At 43.6% G+C, this 22,882-nt stretch overlaps 1 protein-coding gene across 1 annotated transcript; it reads right to left on the reverse strand.

Moving 5' to 3' along the window:
• Nucleotides 1-2,107: 2,107 nt before the first annotated feature.
• Nucleotides 2,108-5,669, reverse strand: LOC129403502 (uncharacterized). The gene is made up of 3 exons (XM_055132176.1): nt 5,426-5,669; nt 3,406-3,791; nt 2,108-2,164 (listed from the first exon to the last, which is right to left on the reverse strand). The coding sequence occupies exons 1-3, from the start codon at nt 5,667-5,669 to the stop codon at nt 2,108-2,110; spliced, it is 687 nt and encodes a 228-aa protein (XP_054988151.1).
• Nucleotides 5,670-22,882: the final 17,213 nt, after the last annotated feature.

The raw sequence follows: 22,882 nt of genomic DNA on the forward strand, positions 1-22,882 counted from the left end.
GAAAAGTAGTGAATTTCTCTGCACTCTCCCTCTCATTCCACTCTATTTTCTTTTTCTTTTTTTTGGGGGGGGGAGGACTCACACCCACCAATGCTCAGGGATTAGGGTTACTCCTGGCTCTGCACTCAGAAATCACTCCTGGCGGTTCACAGGTGGACCATATAGGATGCTGGGGATCGAATCTGGGTTGGCTGCATGCAAGGCAAATGTCCTACCTTCTGTGCTATCACTATCACTCCAGCCCATCTATTTTCTTTTAAAAAAGTTGAGACTTTGTGTGTGTGTGTGGGGGGGGGGATCACATGTAGCTTTGCTCAAGGCTTACTCCTGGCTCTGTACTCAGGGATCACACCTAGTGGGCTCAGGGATTACAGGGTGTGCCAGGGGTTGAATCTGGGTTGGCTGCATGCAAAGCAAATGTCTTTCCCATTATACAATCACTCTGGCCCATTATACGATCACTCTGGCCCCTTTGCTCCATTTTCAACCTGTCTCCAGACTTCATTCTTCCTTCAGACCACCCCCATTGCCTCTCAGAACTAATAGTGTGAACCTCCAACTCTTTGACTCACCTGGTAGCTACTCATCCTTGTTGGAGGATTATTGTTTTCTGTGTAAAACACAAAAATAAAAAGAAAGGCATGGGCGAGAGCGCCTCACCGCACCGAGCCAGGCACAGAGCCTAGGCAGCAGAGCTCTCTCTCCCACCACCCGAGTTCGGTAGCCTCTGGCCGCTTCCCGCACCCCGGGGAGGTTGATGGCAATGACGAGGCAGGCGAAGGAAGGAACGGAGCCAAGATGGTTGGTCTCACTCGCAGTTTATTCCGATCTTCCCTCTATACACTCTCCACTGGAACTCTCCCCTTTCCCCCTCACACAGCTACCTTAAATCTCCCGCATCCCCCAGCAGCCTGGGGCTTATGCAAAGGTGTGGTTACAATCCATAGGGGGTAAAGTTCTATCCCTTAGGGGAATGCCTTCACTAGGACAGAATCTCTCTTTCAGCAGGAGGATCCATCCAAGGGCAGAGTCCCATGAATGTGTTTCTCTTCTCCTCAGCCAGCAAACATATAAGAATTCATAATATTAATCATTTTGTATGGACACAATAAGAGATGCATTAAAGCTTATAGAATTGCTCTCCTAGGGCCATCTCAATCTCAGACTACATTGCTCAGGCCAGAACAGTCTTTCCTATCCCTAGCAGGGTCCTAGTCTCATCATTACTTTTGGATCATGACAGCATTTGTCTATGATCAAGCTCTTAACTTATAGTTAAGAATTAAGCACTTTGGCCAGGCCCATCTCGATGCCAGGGTAGCACATAACTCACCGCTTGCCCTGGATCCTTCCTGTCCCTCGTCGGGACCCTGTTTTTGGGGTGCTAGGAACTGAGGGCAACTGAGGCTTAAGTGGAGAAAGCAGATGCCCGGGAGGGAATAATATTCGAGGCCAATTAAGTCCCAAGTTACAAAAACATAATATTGTCTTCTTGTGTCTATACAAAAAAGACATAGATTTAAAGTAAATTATTCAAAAGGCATAAAGAGGAGAGAAAGGCAATGTTATAATATTCAGTGTCCTAGGAAGTTCTGACCTTACCAATTAACAGAGTTTGATTAGAGGAAGAGCAGATAAACTGGTAGAAGTGGTTGCAGATAAACAAAGGAATGGGAGTGACTCGGGAGCACTTTGATGGGTGTGACTGATAAACCTAAGCTCCTTGGGGCAAGGGGAGCAAGGACAAACCAAAGTCAGGCCTAACATATTTAGAGCTATATTCCAACAGTTTTCTGTGGGGGACCGGGACCCTAGGAAAAGGAGAACTTAGCCATTTCCCCAGACAGGGAGTGCCTACCAAACAGACATCCTGTACCAAGGGCGAAACCCACAAAGATGACAGGCATATCATGTTCCAGTCTGCTGATCCCCCTTACGCAAATGCCCCGCGAATGCCCCGCGTGATCCACCCTGACCCCCTCGCAAAAGCCTTGCCCCTCAGCCTATATATTCTGTATACTTTCCTTCAATAAACGAGACCTTGACAACAGTTCCTTGCTTGGTCTCCCTCTTCTTTCTCGCCCTTGCTATTTCAGGTAGCGCCTCTTCAGACCCTGGAATAACTTAGTCCCACGGGACGGGACAGTTTTTCTCCTTCCAGAACCTGAAAATGGGAGTCAAAGATCCCTTATCTACGCTCTCTTTGCTCATTTGTTCAGTGTGCCACTGATCGCAAAGGACAGTGAGAAACAGAAAATTAGCCTGTCTTTGGGGAAAAGACAGGACAGATCATAAGAATATGCTGTGTCACCAACCACAGCCTTATGGAATGTTTTTTGTGCTAACTAGGGGTGAGATTGGACCTGATGGTTAGCTGAAATTTGGAAGCAGTCTTTCCCGCAAGTGACTCACCCCAAATCAATCCCTGTCACCACATACAGTTCTCTGAGCCCCACAGGAGAAATCCCTGAGCACAGAACCAGGAGTAAGCCCTGAGAATGGCTGGGTGTGTTTACTCCCCCCGGCACTCCCCTCAAAGTCTCATTACCCAAATGCTAAAGAATTGGGATAATTATTGTAGCTTTGTATGGCCAATACCTAGCATCGTACCCAACACACATATCTGAATGACAACATTTAAAAATCAGTCCTGACTTTCAGACCACGTTTATTGTATATCCATGGAAACTCCACACTTCTCAGAGTGAACCATTAGCATGATTAATAGGGCACAAAATCGGTCATAAAACTCCTGAGGTGAGGACTCTCTCCCTCACCCAACACGGTAGAGCCTGATCCCTTTCAACTGAGTTTTGTAGTGCATGAATTATGAGATTACTTGTATCACATGTCATACCATTGATCCTCAATTTGCTCGAGCAGGTGTTAGTAACGTCTCCATTTGTCCCTGTCGTGTGTTAGTGTAGCCCAATAATATCTGTTTGATCCAGGAACAGGAAGAGCCTCAAATAGTTCATTCAGGGTTTTGACTAAGAAGTCTGACCATCTCGTTGGTGGGCGGCCACGCGGTCTTTTGATGTCTCGTGGAATCCAGTCGGTAACAGCTCTAGTCCAGTGGTCATCTCTGAATCGAATTACATGTCCGGCCCATCTGATTTTTGACGCCTTCGAAAATGAGACAGCGTCCCTGATTCTTGACCTTTGACGGAGGTCAGAACTCCAGATTCCTTCTCTCACTTGAGTGAAACACGATACTGCTAGTATAGCTCTTTCGATTCCTCTTTGGGATACCAGAATAGCGTTCTCATCCTGTTTTCATTGGGCCCAGGTCTCTGAGGCATATGCTAGTGCAGGAAGAATGGTGGAGTCGAAAAGATGTGCCCAGAGCCAGAGTTTCTTCGTCTTCTAAACCACTTCTTCGACACTCTTGAAGGCATTCCATGCTGCTCTCTTCCTCCTGCACAGTTCTGGCACCAAGTCGTTTCTCATGTTGAGTTCTCGACCCAGGTACACATAGCTGCTGCATTTGGAGATGTTCATTCCATTGAGAGCAAATGGAACGTCAGGGACTAGTTCGTTTTTCATGAACATTGTCTTCGTGAGATTCAGCTTCATTTCGACCTTTCCACACTTGCGGTCCAAGTCAGCCAGCATTTGTGCTGCTTGGCTAATGTTTGGTGTTATGAGAACAATATCATCAGCGAGGTGGAGGTGGTGCAGTTGCCGACCATCTATCTTCACTCCCATTCCTTCCCATTCCAGTCTTTGCATGATGTTCTCAAGGGTGGCACTGAAGAGTTTCGGTGGAATGGTATCACCCTGCCGAACCCCTCTCTTTACATCAATGATCACTTCCTTGTAGAATGTTGAGATCCTTGTGGCGAATCTGTAATATAGCTCGCGGAGGATCTTGATGTACTGAGTTTGAACGCATTTTCTTAGCTAGGGCTTCGATGACTGCTTCAGTGTCAACAGAACCAAAGGCCTTCTTTAAATCAATGAACATTAGACAGAGCAGCATCTTGAACTCTTGCGAAACTTCGATAAGTTTGGTCACCATGTGGATATGGTTGATCATGCTGAATCTTTTTCGGAACCCAGCTTGCTTGCATAGTTGTCCTTCATCTAGTGTTTTGCCTATTCTATTCAGGATGACTTGAGTGAACAACTTGTAGACGACGGATAACAGGCAGATTGGGCGATAGTTGCTGATGTCGTGGATGTTTCCCTTCTTGTACAACAGAACAGTCCTGCTGGTTTTCCACTGAGACAGAACATTGCATTCAGGCAGGTAGCATGTGAAGAGCCAAGCCACTGTATTGATGAGTACTGGCAGCAGATTCTTCAGGTGTTCAGGTCAGACCTTGTCTGGACCGGGTGATGTACGTGTCTTTACTGACAAAGTGGCATGTTGGATTTCTGAAGGGAGGACGTTGGGAACGACATATCCATCCTGCGGAATTTGGTATGTGGGCTGTCAAAGAGATCTGAGTAGAAGTCGTGAATAATCCTCTCCATTGCCTTTCTGGAAGATGTGCTAGATCCATCAGGACGTCAGAGGGCAGTCATCTTGGTCTTGCAGTTGGCAAAGGATAGGTGAGCATTGCAAATACTTTTCCCTGCTTCTGCCACATCAGCCAACACTGCTGCTCTTCTCTCTTTGAGGTCTTCTTTTATTGCTTCTCTGCTTTGAGAGCTTGGATGTTAGCTTGTTGTTGCCTGAGGCTTATGCCAAACCACGTTGGCTAATGAGCTCGAGAGTTTCCGAAGACAGGCATCTGTGGCTTTCCCACTCTTGGCATTTTTCGCACAAATCATGGAGGTGCTGAACCAGTCAATCGTATTCCTCGTCGATGTTGTCAGCGATGGCATCTTCCCACATTGCTACAATAGTGCCAAAGAGCTCCCAGTTGGTGGTCATTCTGGGAGTTCTCTTCTTAAACTTAAACTTTGCAGCCCTTTCTCCCCGCTCTGTGAAGTAGAATCTTGCATGAAGGAGATGGTGGTGTGATCCCGTTTGGAATTCTAGGACAATAGCGACATCAGTCAGGCAAAACCTTTGGTTGAAATATGATGTGGTCAGTTTCGTTGTGGAACTGTCCACTGAGAGACTCCCATGTCCAACGTTTAGATTCGGCCTTCTGGAACTGTGAGTTCCCATGGATGATCTTGGTCGACATGATGAACTCAGACAGTCTCTCACCCTGTTCATTCCATTCTAGTCCATGGGACCCAACGTGGAGTTCTTTGGGCGACCTTCTCAGTCTTGTCTTGGCATTAAAATCACCAACAATGATCTTGTAGAAGGTGTGGTCTTCTTCATAGAACTTCTCCAGCTCCATGTAGAACTTCTCAGTTTCTTCTTCATCGTAGTTGGATGTTGGTGTGTAGACCACGAAGATAGAAACTGCTAGCAGTGAACCACCTCTATTCAAGTGTAATCATCTGATTTGGGTTGTTAGGCATTCGAATGAATCAATGCTCATGGCCAAGTTTGTGTTGACAAGGACACCGACACCATTGATGCCTCTGTTGTTGCATGTTCCAAGGAATAGTTCTCCAGTGTTGAAAATGGTGTGATATGATTGATGCCTTTTCGTTTCAGTCAGACCAATGATGTCATAGTTGATCTTCTGTGCTTGCACCATCAGGTCCTCGATGGATGCTTCTGATGCCAGCATACGTGCGTTGAAAGGACAGACAGTCATTTTACTCCTTCGTTATGGCAGTCTAGTTTGTCCCTGAGAGTTGATCAGCCTCTCCTTGCTCATCCTTCTTAATGCTGCCGTATTGTGTGCTCTTTTGGTGTCAGGTAAATGAGGACCATTGTTGTTACTGTTTTTGGCATATTGAATATGCCATGGGTAGCTTGCCAGGCTCTGGGTGGGGTACTCTCGGTAGCTTGCTGGGCTCTCCGAGAGGGATGAAGGCTTTAAGGGCGGCCTCTAATTGCCCTTACTGGTGTTTCCATGGTTCAGACCATATTTGAAGCCCATCAAATATGGTGCGGAAATTATGAAAAATGGGCATTAAGTGTTCTATGTATGCTGTGTCCAGAAAGCATCCTGGAGTGTGGTGGTGACTGGGTAGTGGAGGTAGTGGAGGTCTGCCAGTGAGGTATTTATCTGGCTCTGGTAGGGTGGGTCATATGGGTTTTATCCCTGGGGCAGGGCGCTGGAGATTGTAGGATTTTCCCATTCCCATTGATTCTGGAGTATAAGGTCTAAAAGTTCTGCTTTACCTGGTTCAGTGTGCTTCACTCATGAGTGAGGCTCGGCCGCGTGGTCCGGAAAGCGTCCTGGCGCGTGGTGGTGGCTGGGTAGTGGAGGTAGTGGAGGTCTGCCAGTGAGGTATTATGAGATATTCCCTAACAATTTTCTCACATGGGAAATAGTTGGCATCGTATGTTTAAGCAGTACACATATTTTTAACATATAATTTTGATTGCATTTAGGAGCTCTTACACAGCTCTCTTAGTTTAGCTGTTGTCAACCCTGCAGGGAGCTAGTGCAGAACCGCCCAGTCCTGACCTCCCCTAAGGCACACACATCACCAGGATGGGCACACTGAGGCTCCTCCAATCCACCATGCCCTTATTAGTGGAAGTGCATTGTGCATACTGAATTTTTTTTTCAGTTCAAATATAATGACGCCAAAGAAAACACTTGCAAGTGTTTGTTAGTGGATTTGGTGTTCCATACTTACAGAAGTGGCGGCAAGGCAAGGGGAGAGAGTGGAACCAATAGGGCGAGTGAAGGGGTCCAGTGAGCAAGACCAATGCTGTCTGGGCTGTGCTGGGAGGAGACTGTATGCCACATAGAGCAAAGGCAGAGGAAGGCACAAGCTGAAGAGACCCTTGAGAGAGACTGGGCTGCTGGGGGTGGTCAGAAGCTGTCCTGAGCAGAGATGCTCCAGTCTACTGGACACTGGTTGACATAGTTCACTGGGCATTCTGAGGTCCCGGGCATGCAGGTACTGTCCGATACTGTGAGGACCCTTCAGGGGACTGTTCTCATCTTCTCCCTGGAAAAGACTGACCGTGGCATTTCCTTGAACTCTCTTTGGCTCCCCACAAAAAGGCAGAGACAGAGATAGCCATTCAGTCAGAAATGTCTTCATCTCTCCCAAAGAAGGGCAACCCCAAACAGGCCCTGTTGGCATTAAAATTATTTTGAGCAAACGCAAACACAGCAGGAGCCGTCAAGACAGTAGTATCCATTTGTGTGTGTGGGGGAGGCCATGGGGGGTTGTTGGATAAGATGGGTTTGTCCTTGTTCCTCCTGCAGGGAGCTTAAGGTTTATTGAGTTACTCCCCCAACAGTGCCCCCGAGGCACACCCAATTCCATCAGGCACTAATAATCCTATATTGCTTTTCTCTTCCCTTTATGTCATTGGCATGGTTTATTTAGCAATGTCCTTTTTGTGTAGACACAGGAAGACAGTTCATTCTATGCTTTGTAACTTGAGAATTAATGGACTCCAAATAATATTTACTTATGGGCATCCAGATTTACTGACTTAAGCCTCAGTTGTCCTTAGTTCCTAGCACTCCAAAAGCAGGGTCCCAACAAAGGAACTGAATGGACCCAGGGCAAGTTGTAAGCTACCCTGGCATCTAAAGGTGACAAGCTAAGCATCATGAGTACAATTAATTGGGGCTGGAGCAATAGCACAGTGGGTAGGACATTTACCTTGCTTGCGGCTCACCCAGGTTGAATTCACAGCATTCCATATGGTCCCCCAAGCACTGCCAGGAATAATTTCTGAGTGTAAAGCCAGGAGTAACCCCTAAGCATCACCAGGTGTGACCCAAAAAGCCAAAATATAAATTAAAAATAAATAAATGAACAAAGTTTTAAGAAACAAGTATAATAAGTTAAGAGCATGATAATGGAACAAACTCTGTCATGATCCCAAAAGGCGCAACTGAATAAGGACCCTGTTAGAGTTAGGAAAGACTAGCCTGGCCTGAGGACTGTGACCTGGAATATATAGCGAAGGAAGAACCAACCTTTTTTTTTTAATAATTTATTTATTTTTAATTAGAGAATCACCGTGAGGGTACAGTTACAGATTTATACACTTTTGTGCTTATACTTCCCTCATACAAAGTTCGGGAACCCATTCCTTCACCAGTGCCCATTCTCCACCACCCGTAAACCCAGCATCCCTCCCACCCTCCCCAATCCCATCTCCCCCCCAACCCACCCTGCCACTGTGGCAGGGCATTCCCTTCTGTTCTCTCTCTCTAATTAGCTGTTGTGGTTTGCAATAAAGGTGTTGAGTGGCCGCTGTGCTCAGTCTCTAGCCCTCATTCAGCCCGCAACTCCCTTCCCCCACATGGCCTTCGACTACAATATAGTTGGTGATCGCTTCTCTGAGTTGCCCTTTCCCCGGAACGTGAGGCCAGCCTCGAAGCCGTGGGGTCAACCTCCTGGTACTTATTTCTACAGTTCCTGGGTATTAGTCTCCCACTCTGATATTCTATATACCATAGATGAGTGCAGTCTTTCTATGTCTGTCTCTCTCTTTCTGACTCATTTCACTCAGCATGAAACTTTTCATGCCCATCCACTTAACTACAAAATTCTTGACTTCCTTTTTTCTAACAGCTGCATAGTATTCCATTGTATAGATGTACCAAAGTTTCCTCAACCAGTCATCCGTTTTGGGGCATTCGGGTTTTTTCCAGATTCTGGCTATTGTAAACAGTGCTGCAATGAAAATACATGTGCAGATGTTGAAGAACCAACCTTTAAGCTTAATCACTGTCATCACAGCTCATCGATTTGTTTGAGCGGGCACCAGTAACGTCTCTCATTGAGAGACTTATTCTTAAGTCTACTCTAACAATAAGAGACTTATTGTTACTGTTTTTGGCATATCCAATACGCATGGGTAGCTTGCCAGGCTCTGCCGTGCGGGCTCCATACTCTCAGTAGCTTGCCGGGCTCTCCGAGAGGGCGGAGGAATCGAACACAGGTTGGCCCTGTGAAAGGCAAAAGCCCAACCGCTGTGCTGTCGCTTCAGCCCTTAAGCTTAATATATCTCTTAATATATATCTAAGTGTGTTCATAAAAAATGACTAGAAATATTATAAGAAGTAAATTTGCTATGATTGTTTAAATGGATTACTAGCCGAGGGAAGGAGAAATCAATACACCTTGGATGGAATCTTGTCCTTGAGCAAATCTCGTAGTAATTTGGAGTGCTGAACCCTCAGATGAAATTTTGTCCTTGAGTTACTTTCCTAAGAGAGTGGCTTTACCTCTGTTTGTTTTTTTGACAATGTTCAACCCCACCGTTGTGTATCCCGTCCCTTCATGATTTCTATATAACGCTGCCATAAGAGGTAAGAGGGGACGAGAAAGTTGATGACTAGGAAGTTGAGAACTGAGACTTTGGGACTTTGAGGTCTAGAAGGAGGACTAGATGATGACGATGGCTGGAAGTAGAAGCCTATGAGACTACAACGAGGCGAGGAAGAAAATATAATGAAGTAGAGGACTTTGCGGTTTATGGGGAGACTGGAATGATGGAACTAGGGTGACTGGGGCTACGACCACAACTGCGACTATGATTGTGCCCTAAGGGCAGAGGTCAGACTGTGCTGGGAGGAGAGAGAAATAAACTATTTACAGACCGACCTGGGGCCCCGTCTCTGTTTCTCCGTTCCTCCACCCTTCTGTCCTCTGGCCTGGGGAGGGGGCTCTCGGCCACTGAATGCTGGAGTCCCCTGTGTGCCCATGTCCTTTTCTTTGGAAACTCACAGGAGTTCAGAAAGGAAGAGAGCTATTACCTGGGTTGACTTCCATCTGGGTGGCCTGCCTACTACCTGTGTGGTTGGGAAAACTCTTTGTTGTATTTGAGAGCCTAGAAGCAAACACCCGTATTGGGATAATTATTATTACTTGGGGGTGATGGGGTTGGGCCATACCTGGCTGTGTGCAAAGATAGCTCCTGATCCTGTGCTCAAGGATCACTCCCGGGAGTGCTCAGGGGACCGTATAGGTGCTAGATGTTGTATGGGACTCGTGGATTGCAAAGCAAGCACATTGACCCCTGGACTATCTCTCTATTACCTGGGCAGTTATTTGATGATGAAGAGTCAATAGCATTAAAAAATAGAGGAACAAACGTGTCTTTAAGAAATGGTAATGGGAAAACTAGTTAGTCACATGCAAAAAAGCGATACTGAATCATCACAAAAGTCAATTCAAAATAGATTAGGCATGTTATGAATGCATCCATAAGGCACATTCAGAAAAGCACAGGTAGAAACTATGGAAATGACTCAGATGTTTTCAAGCCTCCAGTCGCACTGGCAAAGTAAAGCAAAGGTGCTTCCCGGGACCGTGTGGGCTGCTTGCCTGGTTACAAGAGAACACACCCAGCAACGCAGGCATTGCACTTCCTCCGGAAGGTGCCCCTTTCCTCTGCTCCCACAGCACGCCCAAACCCAGTGGGAAGACAGACTGGCGATGAGGGTACGCCAAGAGAGCCTGCCTCCGGTTTGTATCGGGGTCACACATTGTGACACAGGAAGATTAGTTGTAGGAGACAAATGTCTCCTACAGCCTCCCGTAGCTGGATCTGCACGCCACACATGGAGCGACTCCCCCATCCTCACGCCTCCCTACAGGGGAGATGACTTGGAGACCTGGGAACCCCACAGATGACACAGAAGCACGAGCAACACACAAAGGAATTCAGTGGAATCAGTGGGCAGGGACGAAAGCCCCGGAAGAGGATTCTCAGCTACATCGGGTTTTAAGAAAAACCGTTTGAAGACAACTTGAGAGCAACATATCTCTCTAATTAATGATCTGGAAAAAAAATCAACCGAACATAGAATCAATAAATTTGAAGAAGGTCTGATGGAAGAAATGAAAGAACTCAGTCAAGTTGAAATGAAGGAGCTAAAGAAAACTACACCAAGTGTCTATAAAGTCATGAAAATGGAAGTTATATCAAATATTTTTTCAGACCACAATGCCATGCAGTAGAAACTAAGTTTATGAAGAGTGCTATGAAAAGCCTCTAACATATGGAAGTGAAACAGTTTTAAGCAACCATTGGGTCAACGAGGAAATCAAAGAAATAGAATGATTTCTTAAATCAAGTGAGACTAAAGACAAACTATCAGAAAAAGCACTGCTTTTGTCAGGCTTATGTCACGAAATCGAAGTTTAAGTAAACCACTTACCTTTACTGTTTGTGAAACTGGATCAAGAACAACACAATCCCCAAAGCAAGTAAAGGAAGGAAGTTTGATCCTCAGCACTACATAAAGAAAGTAAAAGTCCACTCTTTATAACAACCCCATTGTGTGTTATAAACAGTAGGCAGGGCATCTGCCTTGCACACAGAAATCAATAACAAAGCAGCCAATCAAATTATTCAGAGTAAATGGTATAGCGAACTGTTATATTGAAAGAATAAATAAGATTCTCGAGGCCAGAGAGATAGCACAGCGGGTAGGGCGTTTGCCTTGCACGCGGCTGACCCGAGTTTGATCCCTGTCATCCCATATGGTCCCCCCAAGCACCGCCAGGAGTAATTCCTGAGCGCAAAGCCAGGAGTAACTCCTGAGCATTGCTGGGTGTGACCCGAAAAGCAAAATAAATAAATAAATAAATAAATAAGATTCTCAAACCCTAGAGAACACAAACATGAATGTAACATATGCAAAACATATGCACACCTAGGTTCATTGCAGCGCTATTTTCAAGACTAAGACCTGGTAACAAATAGTGTCTAACAGCTGAGTAGAAGAACAAAATGTGGCACCAAACACAAAGGAATATTGCTGATCATGAAGAAAAATGGAGTCATCCTTTTTACAGTTACATGGATGGAATAGGAGGGTTTGTCAAGCAAAGTTAGGAGGAAGAAGACAAAACCATCTGATCTTACTCTTCTAGGATCTAGAGATACAGCACAAGGAAACAGGCAAACCAAATGAAAACAAACCCGTGGAATCACACCACAGACAGAGAACTGTGGTTACCAGAGGAGTGTGTGTGTGGGGGGGGTGGTGGAGTTGGGGGGCTCCAGGTGTAAGAGGTCCAAATGGACCATGGTGGAAGGTTATTGGTACTTTGAAGGAGATTGTATTGTGGAAATATACATTTGAAGCTGCATGAAACTGTACCCACAGACCATAGTCATGTGAAAATATAAAATTATTTTTCACAATCATATATCCTATATCTTGAAGTATAGTCATTAACATTTTATTTATTTAAAAAAATTTTGTCACATGAGCAAGGCAGTACCTGCATAGTTCTTTTGTTCCAAGATAAATAATTTTTAATTGAATCAATTAATTGAATACATTTTAATTGAAACAGCTTTTGAGTTACAAAGCTGTTCATGGTCGGGTTTCAGTCATATAATGCTCTAACACCTACTCTTCCACCAGTGCACATTTCTGACCACCAATATCCTCAGTTTCCCTCCTGCCACCCGCAGCCCCTCCTCCCCCAGCCTGTCTATGACAGGCTGACAGGCACTTCCCTTCTCTCTCTCTCTCTCTCTCTCTCTCTCTCTCTCTCTCTAACATTTTATTTATTTATTTATTTATTTATTTTATTTTTTTTATTTAATAGTTTATTTTTAATTAGTGAGTCAACGTGAGGGTACAGTTACAGATTTATGCATTTTTGTGCTCATGTTTCTCCCTTACAAAGTTCGATAACCCATCCCTTCACCAGTGCCCATTCTCCACCACAAATAAACCCAACATCCCTCCCCACCTCTCAAGTCCCGTCTCCCCCCACCCCACACTGCCACTATGGCAGGGTATTCCCTTTTGTTCTCTCTCTCTGATTAGGTGTTGTGGTTTGCAATAAAGGTGTTGAGTGGCCATTGTGTTCAGTCTCTAGTCTATATTGGGCCCACATCATCTTTCCCCCACATGACCTCCAACCACATTTTACTTGGTGTTCCCTTCTCTGAGTTGCTCAGAATGAGAGACCAGCCTCCAAGCCATGGAGACAACCTCCTGGTACTTATTTCTACTATTCTTGGGTGTTAGTCTTATAGTCTATTATTCTATAGTCCACAGATGAGTGCAATCTTTCTATGTCTGTCTCTCTCTTTCTGACTCATTTCACTTAGCATAATACTTTCCATGCTGATCCACTTATATGCAAACGTCATGACCTCATTCTTTCTAACAGCTGCATAGTATTCCATTGTATAGATGTACCAGAGTTTCTTCAACCAGTCATCTGTTCTAGGGCACTCAGGTTTTTTCCAGATTCTGGCTATTGTAAACAGTGCTGTGATGAACATATAAGTGCAGATGTCATTTCGACTATACTTTTTGGCTTTTCTGGGATATATTCCCAGCAGTGGTATTGCTGGGTCAAATGGGAGCTCAACCTGTAGTAGACCTCAACATCAGACCACAAACCATAAGGTACATTGAAGACAAGGTCGGCAAAACCCTCCACGATATTGAAGATAAAGGTATCTTCAAAAATGACATGGAACTAAGCAATCTAGTAAAAACAGAGATCAACAAATGGGACTACATTAAACTAAAAAGCTTCTGCACCGCAAAAGATACGGCGACCAGAATACAAAGACTATCTACAGAATGGGAAAGGATATTTACACAATACCCATCAGATAAGGGGTTGATATCAAGGGTATATAAAGCACTGGTTGAACTCTACAAGAAGAAAACATCCAACCCCATCAAAAAATGGGGCGAAGAAATGAACAGAAACTTTACCAAGGAAGAGATAGGAGTGGCCAAAAGGCACATGAAAAAGTGCTCTACATCACTAATCATCAGAGAGATGCAGATCAAAATAACCATGAGATACCACCTCACACCACAGAGGCTAGCACACATCCAAAAGAACAAAAGCAACTGCTGTTGGAGAGGATGTGGGGAGAAAGGGACCCTTCTACACTGCTGGTGGGAATGTCGGCTAGTTCAGCCCTTTTGGAAAACAATATGGACGATTCTCTCTCTAACATTTTAAATACCCTAGTTTGTTATATAGTTGAAGAACCATTTAATGTTTTGTTGTGTAAAGTAGCCCTTTCTGATCAGAAAGAACCCAGTGAGGAACTTGAAGTAGTAGCAGGTTTTATTTCTCACCCATGGGACCCAGAGAGGAAAAATATCCTTCTCGGGGTCCAGAACAGAGAATGAGCAGGATGCCCATGCACTGTCACTTCTGGACAGATGAGTGAGTGAGACTTGGAAGGCTACCAGAGTGGACGAAGCACAGGACCTTGTTTTTTCCTTAGGTCAGAAACACTCTTTAGGGCTAGAGCAATAGTACAGCAGGCAGGGCATCTGCCTTGTACACGGCCAACCCGGGTTCAATCCCCAGCATCCCACATGGTTCCCCGAGCACGGTCACGAGTGAGTCCTGAGTGCAGATCCAGGAGTAACCCCTGAACATCACTTGGTGTGATTCAAAAAGACAAAAGAAAAAAAAACACCTAGTGGTTGTATTAATTTTTTGAAGTGAAATTGTGAATGCAGTTCTTTTTCACTTTGTCTTATTTGGGTTTGGAGCAACAGCAGGAAGTGCTGAAGCACACGGCCCAGCTCTTCGCGCTATTTCACTGACCTTACCACTCCTTAGGTTTGTGTCCCAGATGTCCTCTCCAATAGATAGAATGGGACTTAAGGCAAGAAAGCTTTAAGAAGAAGCCTGCAACTTTGCTCCCCAAACTGATTATATTCATGCATAATCTTATGGTGCCCAGAATCCTGGATAAAAATGCAATAAAAAGATGGGGGTCTGGTTCAGCAGTAGAACACATGCCACATGCATAAAGTCCTTGAATTTGATCCTCAGCACTACATAAAGAAAATAAAAGTACACTGTTTATAATGGCCCCATTGTGTGTCAACCATCAATGAAAGACATATTCATTTTTTTATTATTTATTAGTGATCACAATTTCACTTCCCTTGCTTGTATATCAGTGCGTGATTATGGTTCTTAGGCAGCTACTAAACAGTTAAGGAAATTGTAGTGGAAGTGTAATGTGGAACAAGAAGCAGCTGTTGAGAACAACTTGGTTTACAGACACAGACTCGTAACAGTGCCAACAAAGAAACGATTACAAATCCTTATTCCAAAAACTCTGCGTGTACAAGAAAAAGACACACAAGAGGTGTAAAGAGATACACTCACACCCACCGATGCAGGTGAAAATCCTTTCTGCTCTTCCGACTTAGTAACACATTTATGAAAATCCTTTCTGCTCCTGTCTTTGTAATACAATATACTTCTCTCTGCCCCTGCCAGATCTTCAGACCCATCTCTACAGAGACTTTTCCAGAATAATTCGCGAGCACCTTGCTCTCTCCCACATTCAGAGCAGCTTAAATACCGTCTTCCACCCAGACAACGATACCCAAAAATCAAAGTGAAAATTACTGGTTATGCCAGCTATTTTGGGACTTCTTTCCTTCACTAATGCACCCTTCCGAGCTACCGTTGATATGCTGCTCTCCAGGGAGCTTTGTGCCCTTTCACTGTTTGGTTACTAGAAAAATATCTCTGAGCGGCAGCCCAGTGCAAACCAGCCTCTCCCCGGCACTTTAGTTGGCAGGACGAACGGGTTCCCCTTGAATTCTGTTCATTTCTCCCAATATGCACCCCAGGTCCCTCCTCACTTTCCTTCTCCTCCTCTTTCATGCGAGATCGTGGCAGAAACAGTCTCACTCCACTTGTTCCACCTGCAGCTGTTCCTGCTGTGCTCACAGGCAGCATTACAGGTGGGAATGACAGTCCCGTCGTTTTGTGTACTCACACTTTTTAGTGACTTCTCTTGCGTCACTGGTAAGGTTCCTCTGTGTGCCTTGCTTGCTCCTGTGGCTGCCGAGATTATGTTTTTCTTTCCTGAGGAGTGACTGGTGATCATGTGCTCAGTCTCACCTGGTTTCTTAGTATCTTGGGGCATATATTTTTTGAGGTAATATTGAATGCAAACAGATGCCCCAATAGTCCCAAAGGTTCTCTCATCTGGGAATTCCTGGAAGATTTCTCTTTTCTCATGTGCTGTCAGTGGCTCTGGGAGGGAAAGCTCTTGGTCCTTAGTTGGTCCTCCCAGTCGTAGGGAGAAATGCCCGCGATGGTGATGCCATCTGGTCAGTCTTTGGAAGCCTGGCTCTCCAGATGCCCCAAAGGAGACGCCACCTGTTGGTGGACAGCGTGTGGGAGACTGGAGGGTGGGTGACCTTTCAGAGATCAAAGAAAGGGGAAGGATTATATGCTTTGCCTGACAGGCAATGGGTGGAGTGCAGATTGTTTTTCTGTGGAGCTGGTTCTTCCTCTTCAAATTTCCATTCTTTTCTTCTCATTCATTATTCCCCCTTTTCTTTTCTTTTTGGTTTTTGGGCCACACCCAGTGGTGCTCAGGGTTTGTTCCTGACCCTGTGCTTGGGGTTTACTCCCAGCGAGGCTCGGAAGACCCTATGGAGTGACAGGGATTGAACCCAGTTGGGCATATGCAAGGCAAGTGTCTTATGTGCTGCACTATCTCTCCAGCCTCCAAACTTATGTTTTATGACTTACCATATTGTGCTTTATTGTTTTATCCACTGTGAAGTTCAACTTCTCAAACATTCGTATAAAAATTCAATATTAACATTGTCTAACAACATTTATTTATAAGGCAATTAAATTTTGTTTTGTTTGGGGGCCACAACAGGCAGTGTTTGGGATTAACTCCTGGTGGCACTTGGGGGGTTATTTGGACGCCAGGGGTCCAACCTGGTCAGCCCTATGCAAGGCAAGCACACTCTCCACTGTATTACCTCTCTCCAGCCCCCACAATCACTAGTTTTAAGCAAACAACTGTGACTATCTGGTGTAATTTTCTTCCTGTTTCTTATGCTGTAGGCCATGGAATCCTTGAGATACAGTTTCATAAGTTAAAAAAATTTTGAACCACTTTTCAAAACCTGTTATCTACAAGTAACAAGACATCTCATTTCCTGTTATTTAAAAGCTTTCATTTTTGGTCGTGCATTTGTTTGTTTTTCCTTTTCTTGCTGGAATTTCCTTTTTTTTTCTTCTTTATGTCAAACCATATTACTTTGTTTTCTATTTGTCTCTGTACAGACTAAGGCATAATTATTTAATACTTAAAAATGAATAGGATTATTTGAAGCACTCAGAACTGTAATTTAAAAAAAAATTTTATTGAATCACCGTGAGATGGTTACAAGCTTTCATGTTTGGGTTACAATCACACAATGATCAAACACCCATCCTTCCACCAGTGCACATTCCCCATCACCAATATCCCCGGTATACCCCCCATTTCTCACCCTCCCCCTGCCTCCATGGCAGACAATATTCCCCATACTCTCTCTCTACTTTTGGGCATTATGACTTGCAACACAGACATTGAGAGGTCATCATGTTTGGTCCATTATCTACTTTCGGCATGCATCTCCCATCCCGACTGATTTTTCTTAGTGATCCCTTCTCTATTCTATCTGCCTTCTCCCCTCCACTCATGAAGCAGGTTTCCAGCTATGGGGAAATTCCCTGGCCCTTGTGTCTACTGTCCATGGGTGTCAGCCTCATGTTATGTTATTCTATACTCCACAAATGACTGAGAACTGTCATTTAAAAATAATCATGACAGGCTGGAGAGATAATACAGTGTGTAAGGCATTTGCCTTGTACCAATTGACCTGGGTTAGAGCCCCAGCATCCTATAAGGTCCCGGAGCTGGCCAGCTGTGATTCCTGAGTGCAGCCAGAAGTACTAAGTACTGCTGGGTGTGCTCCCCACCCCCCAAAACCAAAACAAAACAAAAAGAAACAATCATAGATTCTGAGGAAGTTTAGAAAAAACAGAGTGAGGACCTCTGCTCTTCATCCTGTTTCCCCCTGTGCTTAGAACATTCCTGACAACAGTGCAATATCAAAACCAGAGACTTGACATGAGAATAATGTCATGTCATTATTCTCTGTCACCTAACATGGGTAGATTTGTGCACAGATTCTGGAACCAAGGTAGAAACTATCCCATCAGCTCCATTTCAGTCAGAGCCATCCTACCCCTCTCCGGACCTAATCTGGGTGTCATTAAGCTGCTTTCTGTCTTATAGGTTTTTGTCACTTATAGATTATTATATAAATAGAATCACATTGCATGTGCTATCTTTTGAGAGCATTTCCCCCCCACCCCCGCCTCAGTGGTGCTCCGGGTTTACTCCTGGCTCTGGGCTCAGGGTCTGTTCCTGGTGGTGTTTAGGGGAACCATATGCAGTCCTAGGGACTGAACTATGGTTGGCCATGTACACGGTAAGTGTACCCACTGCACTATCTCTCTGATGCCCTGTCTTGAAGTTGGTTTATGCACTGGATACACTGTCTTTGAGATCCAGGACAGGGGTACAAAACCCTTTTTATGTCAAGGGCCACTTGCATATTAAGAGCACTATTCGTGGGTCATACAAGATAGGCAGATGGGCTGCAGGCAGTCAAGAAGAAGCACATGTATCTGTTTTGTCACAGAGCAGAGTCTGGCCACGTCTTGTGGATATTATATAGCCTGTGAGCTGGATGTTCCCTACCCCAAAGCTGTTGTGTGAACCAGTAGTTTCTTTCTTGTCTTTGCTAAATAGCTTTAGATTATGTGTTGTGCCACATTTGTAGATTTAAGTATTAGGAACATTTTGGTTGCTTCCAAGTTTTGGTATATGTTAAAAGCTTTTATGAATAATTGTATAGAGACTTTTGTATGAACATAAAGCTTCCCTTTTGTGGAATAAATGTTCAGGAGGGGAATTCTTGAGTTGCATAATAAATACATGCTCAAAATTTTGTTCCAAACTGATTTTTTTTGGCTAGGGAATTTTGCTCTTTTACTATACAGTATGAAATAGTTGAAGAATATAAACTTATTTCCACCATCTTTGTCTTATTTTTCAAGCCTAATTGCATGTTTCTCTGATTTCTCATTTCCCATGTCATTAGATTTTTCTCTCTTCTGGCTTAAAATGAAATATTTCTTGATGGGCTGTTGTTTAGTTTAAAATAAATCCTGTAAATTCACACTTTTACTTTAGTAGGTAACACAGCACATACTAGCATATAAAACTTTCCAGTTGCCACTGTTATCATTCAGATCTATATTATTTTACTAGGGTGGCATAAATAACAGAATTTAACTCCTTGTAGTCACAAAGACTAGAAATCCAAGATCAGATGCTGATAAAAAAATTGTATCTTTGAAAATAGGACACAGGGAAATGGAAAAATATTCCGTATCCCTAAATTAAAATATTGTGAAAATGTCCATAATCCAAAGCAATGTGAAAACTCAATGAAATCCCTATCAAAATGTTCAGAATCAGAAATTCAGAACAGTCCCAACATTTGTATGGAATGACCAAAGACTCTAAATAGTCAAAACAATTTAAAAAATTTTATTACCATTTTTTAAACTTTATTTAAACACTGTGGCTTACAAAGTTGTTCCTAATAGTTGTTTCAGGCATTCACTGTTCCAACACCAATCCCACTATCCGTGGGACTTTCCCTCCTCCGTGGTCCCCAGTCCTCCTCCCCACCCCCCCCCAAAGCCTGTTGTAACAGGTAATATAGAATAAATTATTTTGTACCCTGCTAAGGGGGCAGGCTTGGGGGTGTGCGTATGAAAACTGTTCTCTCTCACAATGGGGGTTTAAAAGTCATTGAGAATTTTCTGAGTGGTTTGTTGCTAGTCGAGCCTTCTTCGTTACTGTTTTTGCCAATTGAGCTTACTTAGCTTCTATACTCTTTCCCCATCTTATTTGCTGTGCACCTCCTGGGCTGTTACTATTGTGGAATTTGGAGGCATCGCTGAGCTCCACAATCTATAGCACTGGGATGATTCCCAGCCCACCCTTATCCCAGGGGCGCTCCAGAGTTTTCAGTCCTAAGACTGGTGTACCTATGTGTCTCCTCGATGAAATGGCGTCTCTTTGAAGATTAGTTGTGAAACTGGACCAGGGTGGCAGCTGTGGGGTGTGGGCGTGGCTCTTTGTTGCTATTTTTGTAAATTAAGGTGCTGGAATTTACAATAGTACTCAATATATTTTTCACAAGTACATCATTCCAGTACCACACTCATCACCAGAGAACCTGCTTCTACCAGTGGCCTGAGGGTCCCTCCCAGCCACTCCCCAGCTCCCAATTCCACAGACAAAATCTTCAGTTCTGATGGTTTTGACCATTTGTTATTCTGTACTATGTTTCTTTATATCCCACCTATGGAAGAGATCTTTGTTTTTGGAGTTACATATAGTGATGCTCACGGCTTACTCCTGGCTCTATGCTCAGGGCTCATTCCTGGAGATGCTCAGAGGACCAGATGGGGTGCCAGAGATCAACCCCAGATTTACTAGTGCAAGGCAAGTGCCCTATTCTATCTCTCTGACCAAGAGAGATCTTTTTGAACATTATGTGGAAGTGGTGACACCTACATGTATAGATGAACAAAGCTAAACTCCTGATATCCCATAAAACTATAAATCAATAAGCTGATAAAATTTTTTTTAAATGTCTTTATTTTTTATAGGCATATAACTTAAGAACTTAATAGCATTAATAATTCTATCTTATTTAAAATATATGATTCAGTAAGAATAAGGAGAGCATAATTATAATTTTAAGGACAAATCTGAATAGGCCTATAAAAGTAAGGTGTATTTTTATCCATAAAAGGCACTATTGACTTTAAGCTAGAAAACATTTTATTATGGACAATGCTTAACTATCTGAATTAATAAGTAAAAGATTGTAATAGAAAGTTTATACAGATAAGAAATTCACCTGCATAGACATAGCACATTCAATATTAGTAAAACATTAATTCATTATTGAAAAAATACAAAACCCTTGGCAAGCTAGGAATAAACAGATTTTTCTTAATCTAGTAGAAGCAACTGTAAATGCTATGAGTGAATGCCATCCTCAGTGGCAAAGTGCTGAGAGGTCTGTCTTTTATTTTATTTTAGCCTTAGGATATTTGTTCTTGACTAGTTGTGTTAAGAAGTTCCTTAAACACTTATTTTTACTTTGTTTTTTTTGTTGGGGGGAGGGGGTCAACACCCGATGGTGCTCAGGAATGCTTGAAGAACATATGGGATGCTGGGTACTGAACCCAGGTCAGTCTCGTGCAAGGCAAGTGCTCCACTAGTTGTACTTATTGCTCCGGCCCCAACTTCTACACTTCTTACAAAACTGGTAGCAAGACTATGAATTCCCTAAACTGTTGCCTGTCACTGCATCATTCCTTTCAATCTGAATGATTATCTAGCTGGATAGAATATTCTTGATGAGTTGTTCATTTCAACTCATCAAGTTGAAATGAACTTGATGTTTTGGTTTTGGGTTTGGGTTTTGGATGACTGGCTGGGTTCAGAGCTTACTAATGGCTTTGAACTCAGGGATCACTCTTGGTGGTACTCGAAGGACCATCTTGGGAGCTTTGGATCGAATCCAGCCAGGACATGCAAGGCAAATGCCCAACCCACTGAACTATTTCTCCAGTTTAAGCCTTAAAATTATGAAACTCCTAGAAGAGAATGGCTGTAGTCACTCAGAATAAAGCAGGAGAGGTGAGGTCTTGGCGATGACTCTTGGGACCTTAGACCAAAAATAAAGTTGACAAAAGTAAAAACAAAAAAAAATACTAATCAAACAGTAGTTGGCTGTTCTGATTTCTTCTTGGCCAATGCTCCCTGGATCCATACACAATCTCCATGTTGGCAATTTAACTTTTGATCTCTCCATCACCTACCTTTGTCCTGAGTGACTCCACCCATGGATTTCTACCCCCTGGAATGAAATTTCAGTCATTTCCCATTCAGAGATGCAGAGAATTCTCTCTGGTATTGAATATATACCCTGTGACTCTTTTAATTTTGCCAATTTCCCATGGTTTGTAATGACAACATGTTTGTAAGCCGTTATCTAGTATTATCCTGAGAGGCAAGTTTACAGAAGTGTATTATCCGAGATGTTTCCAATTGCAATTTCTAAGCCAGCTAGAAAGAAAAAAGAAATGTAATGACCCATCTGAGAGTTCAGATAATGCTTTTAAACCTTTTAACCCTCCTGAGTCTTTCTTTTTTCCCTTTGGCATGTTGGGGTGACACCTGTAGTACTCTGGAGACCCTCAGGTGCTGGGGATCGAACCTGAGGCTCTCACACACACTTCAGTTCTCTGAGCTGTGTGCCCAACTGTTGAATCAGTTTTCAGGTCGATCCTTTTCATGCTGTAGTACACAAAGTTCTGTAGAGCTGAAGCCATGCGTAGTCTGAAGGGTTTATGAGCACACAATGAGATGTTCATGTTCTTTCAGAGTTTGTATTGTTACACGGGAAAAAGCAAAGATCCAGTGGGTTCTAGGATCGATTGGTTATGCAGGGGCTTTGATAAACAAGTCCAATACAGAAAGAGGCAGATTTGTGTGATTTAGGGTGACACTATTGGATATAAAGTGGAGAAGGTGCAGTTCTCTGAGAAAAGAAGCACTCTGGAACTAGGAGTATTGTCTAACACTAGAAGCGATGCGAATAAAGGGTGAATGTTATGGATTTATATTTTCCATTATTCCTTATTTCTCTCAAGAAACTCTTAATTAGCACTTTTTTTCACCCCCAGGAGATACACCGGATTCTAATTTATTTCCACTTTATTCATTCATGCCAGTTAACTGCCTACAGTTGCGAACTTGGATATAATCTTGGAATCTATGTCTGGGTTCTCAGCTCTGAAGACTGGGACCACTTAATTTCTTCATGAAGCACACGGTTTAGTCTACTGCTACCTGTGATATCACTTTAGAATCATTTGGAACCATCTGACACTGGAGTCATTTGTAAACAGTGCCATGATGTGGCAGAAGAGGGAGTGGACGAGGATGTTG

This window comes from Sorex araneus, chromosome 3 (genome assembly GCF_027595985.1).
Source record: "Sorex araneus isolate mSorAra2 chromosome 3, mSorAra2.pri, whole genome shotgun sequence".
Classification (NCBI taxonomy): Eukaryota; Metazoa; Chordata; class Mammalia; order Eulipotyphla; family Soricidae; genus Sorex; species Sorex araneus.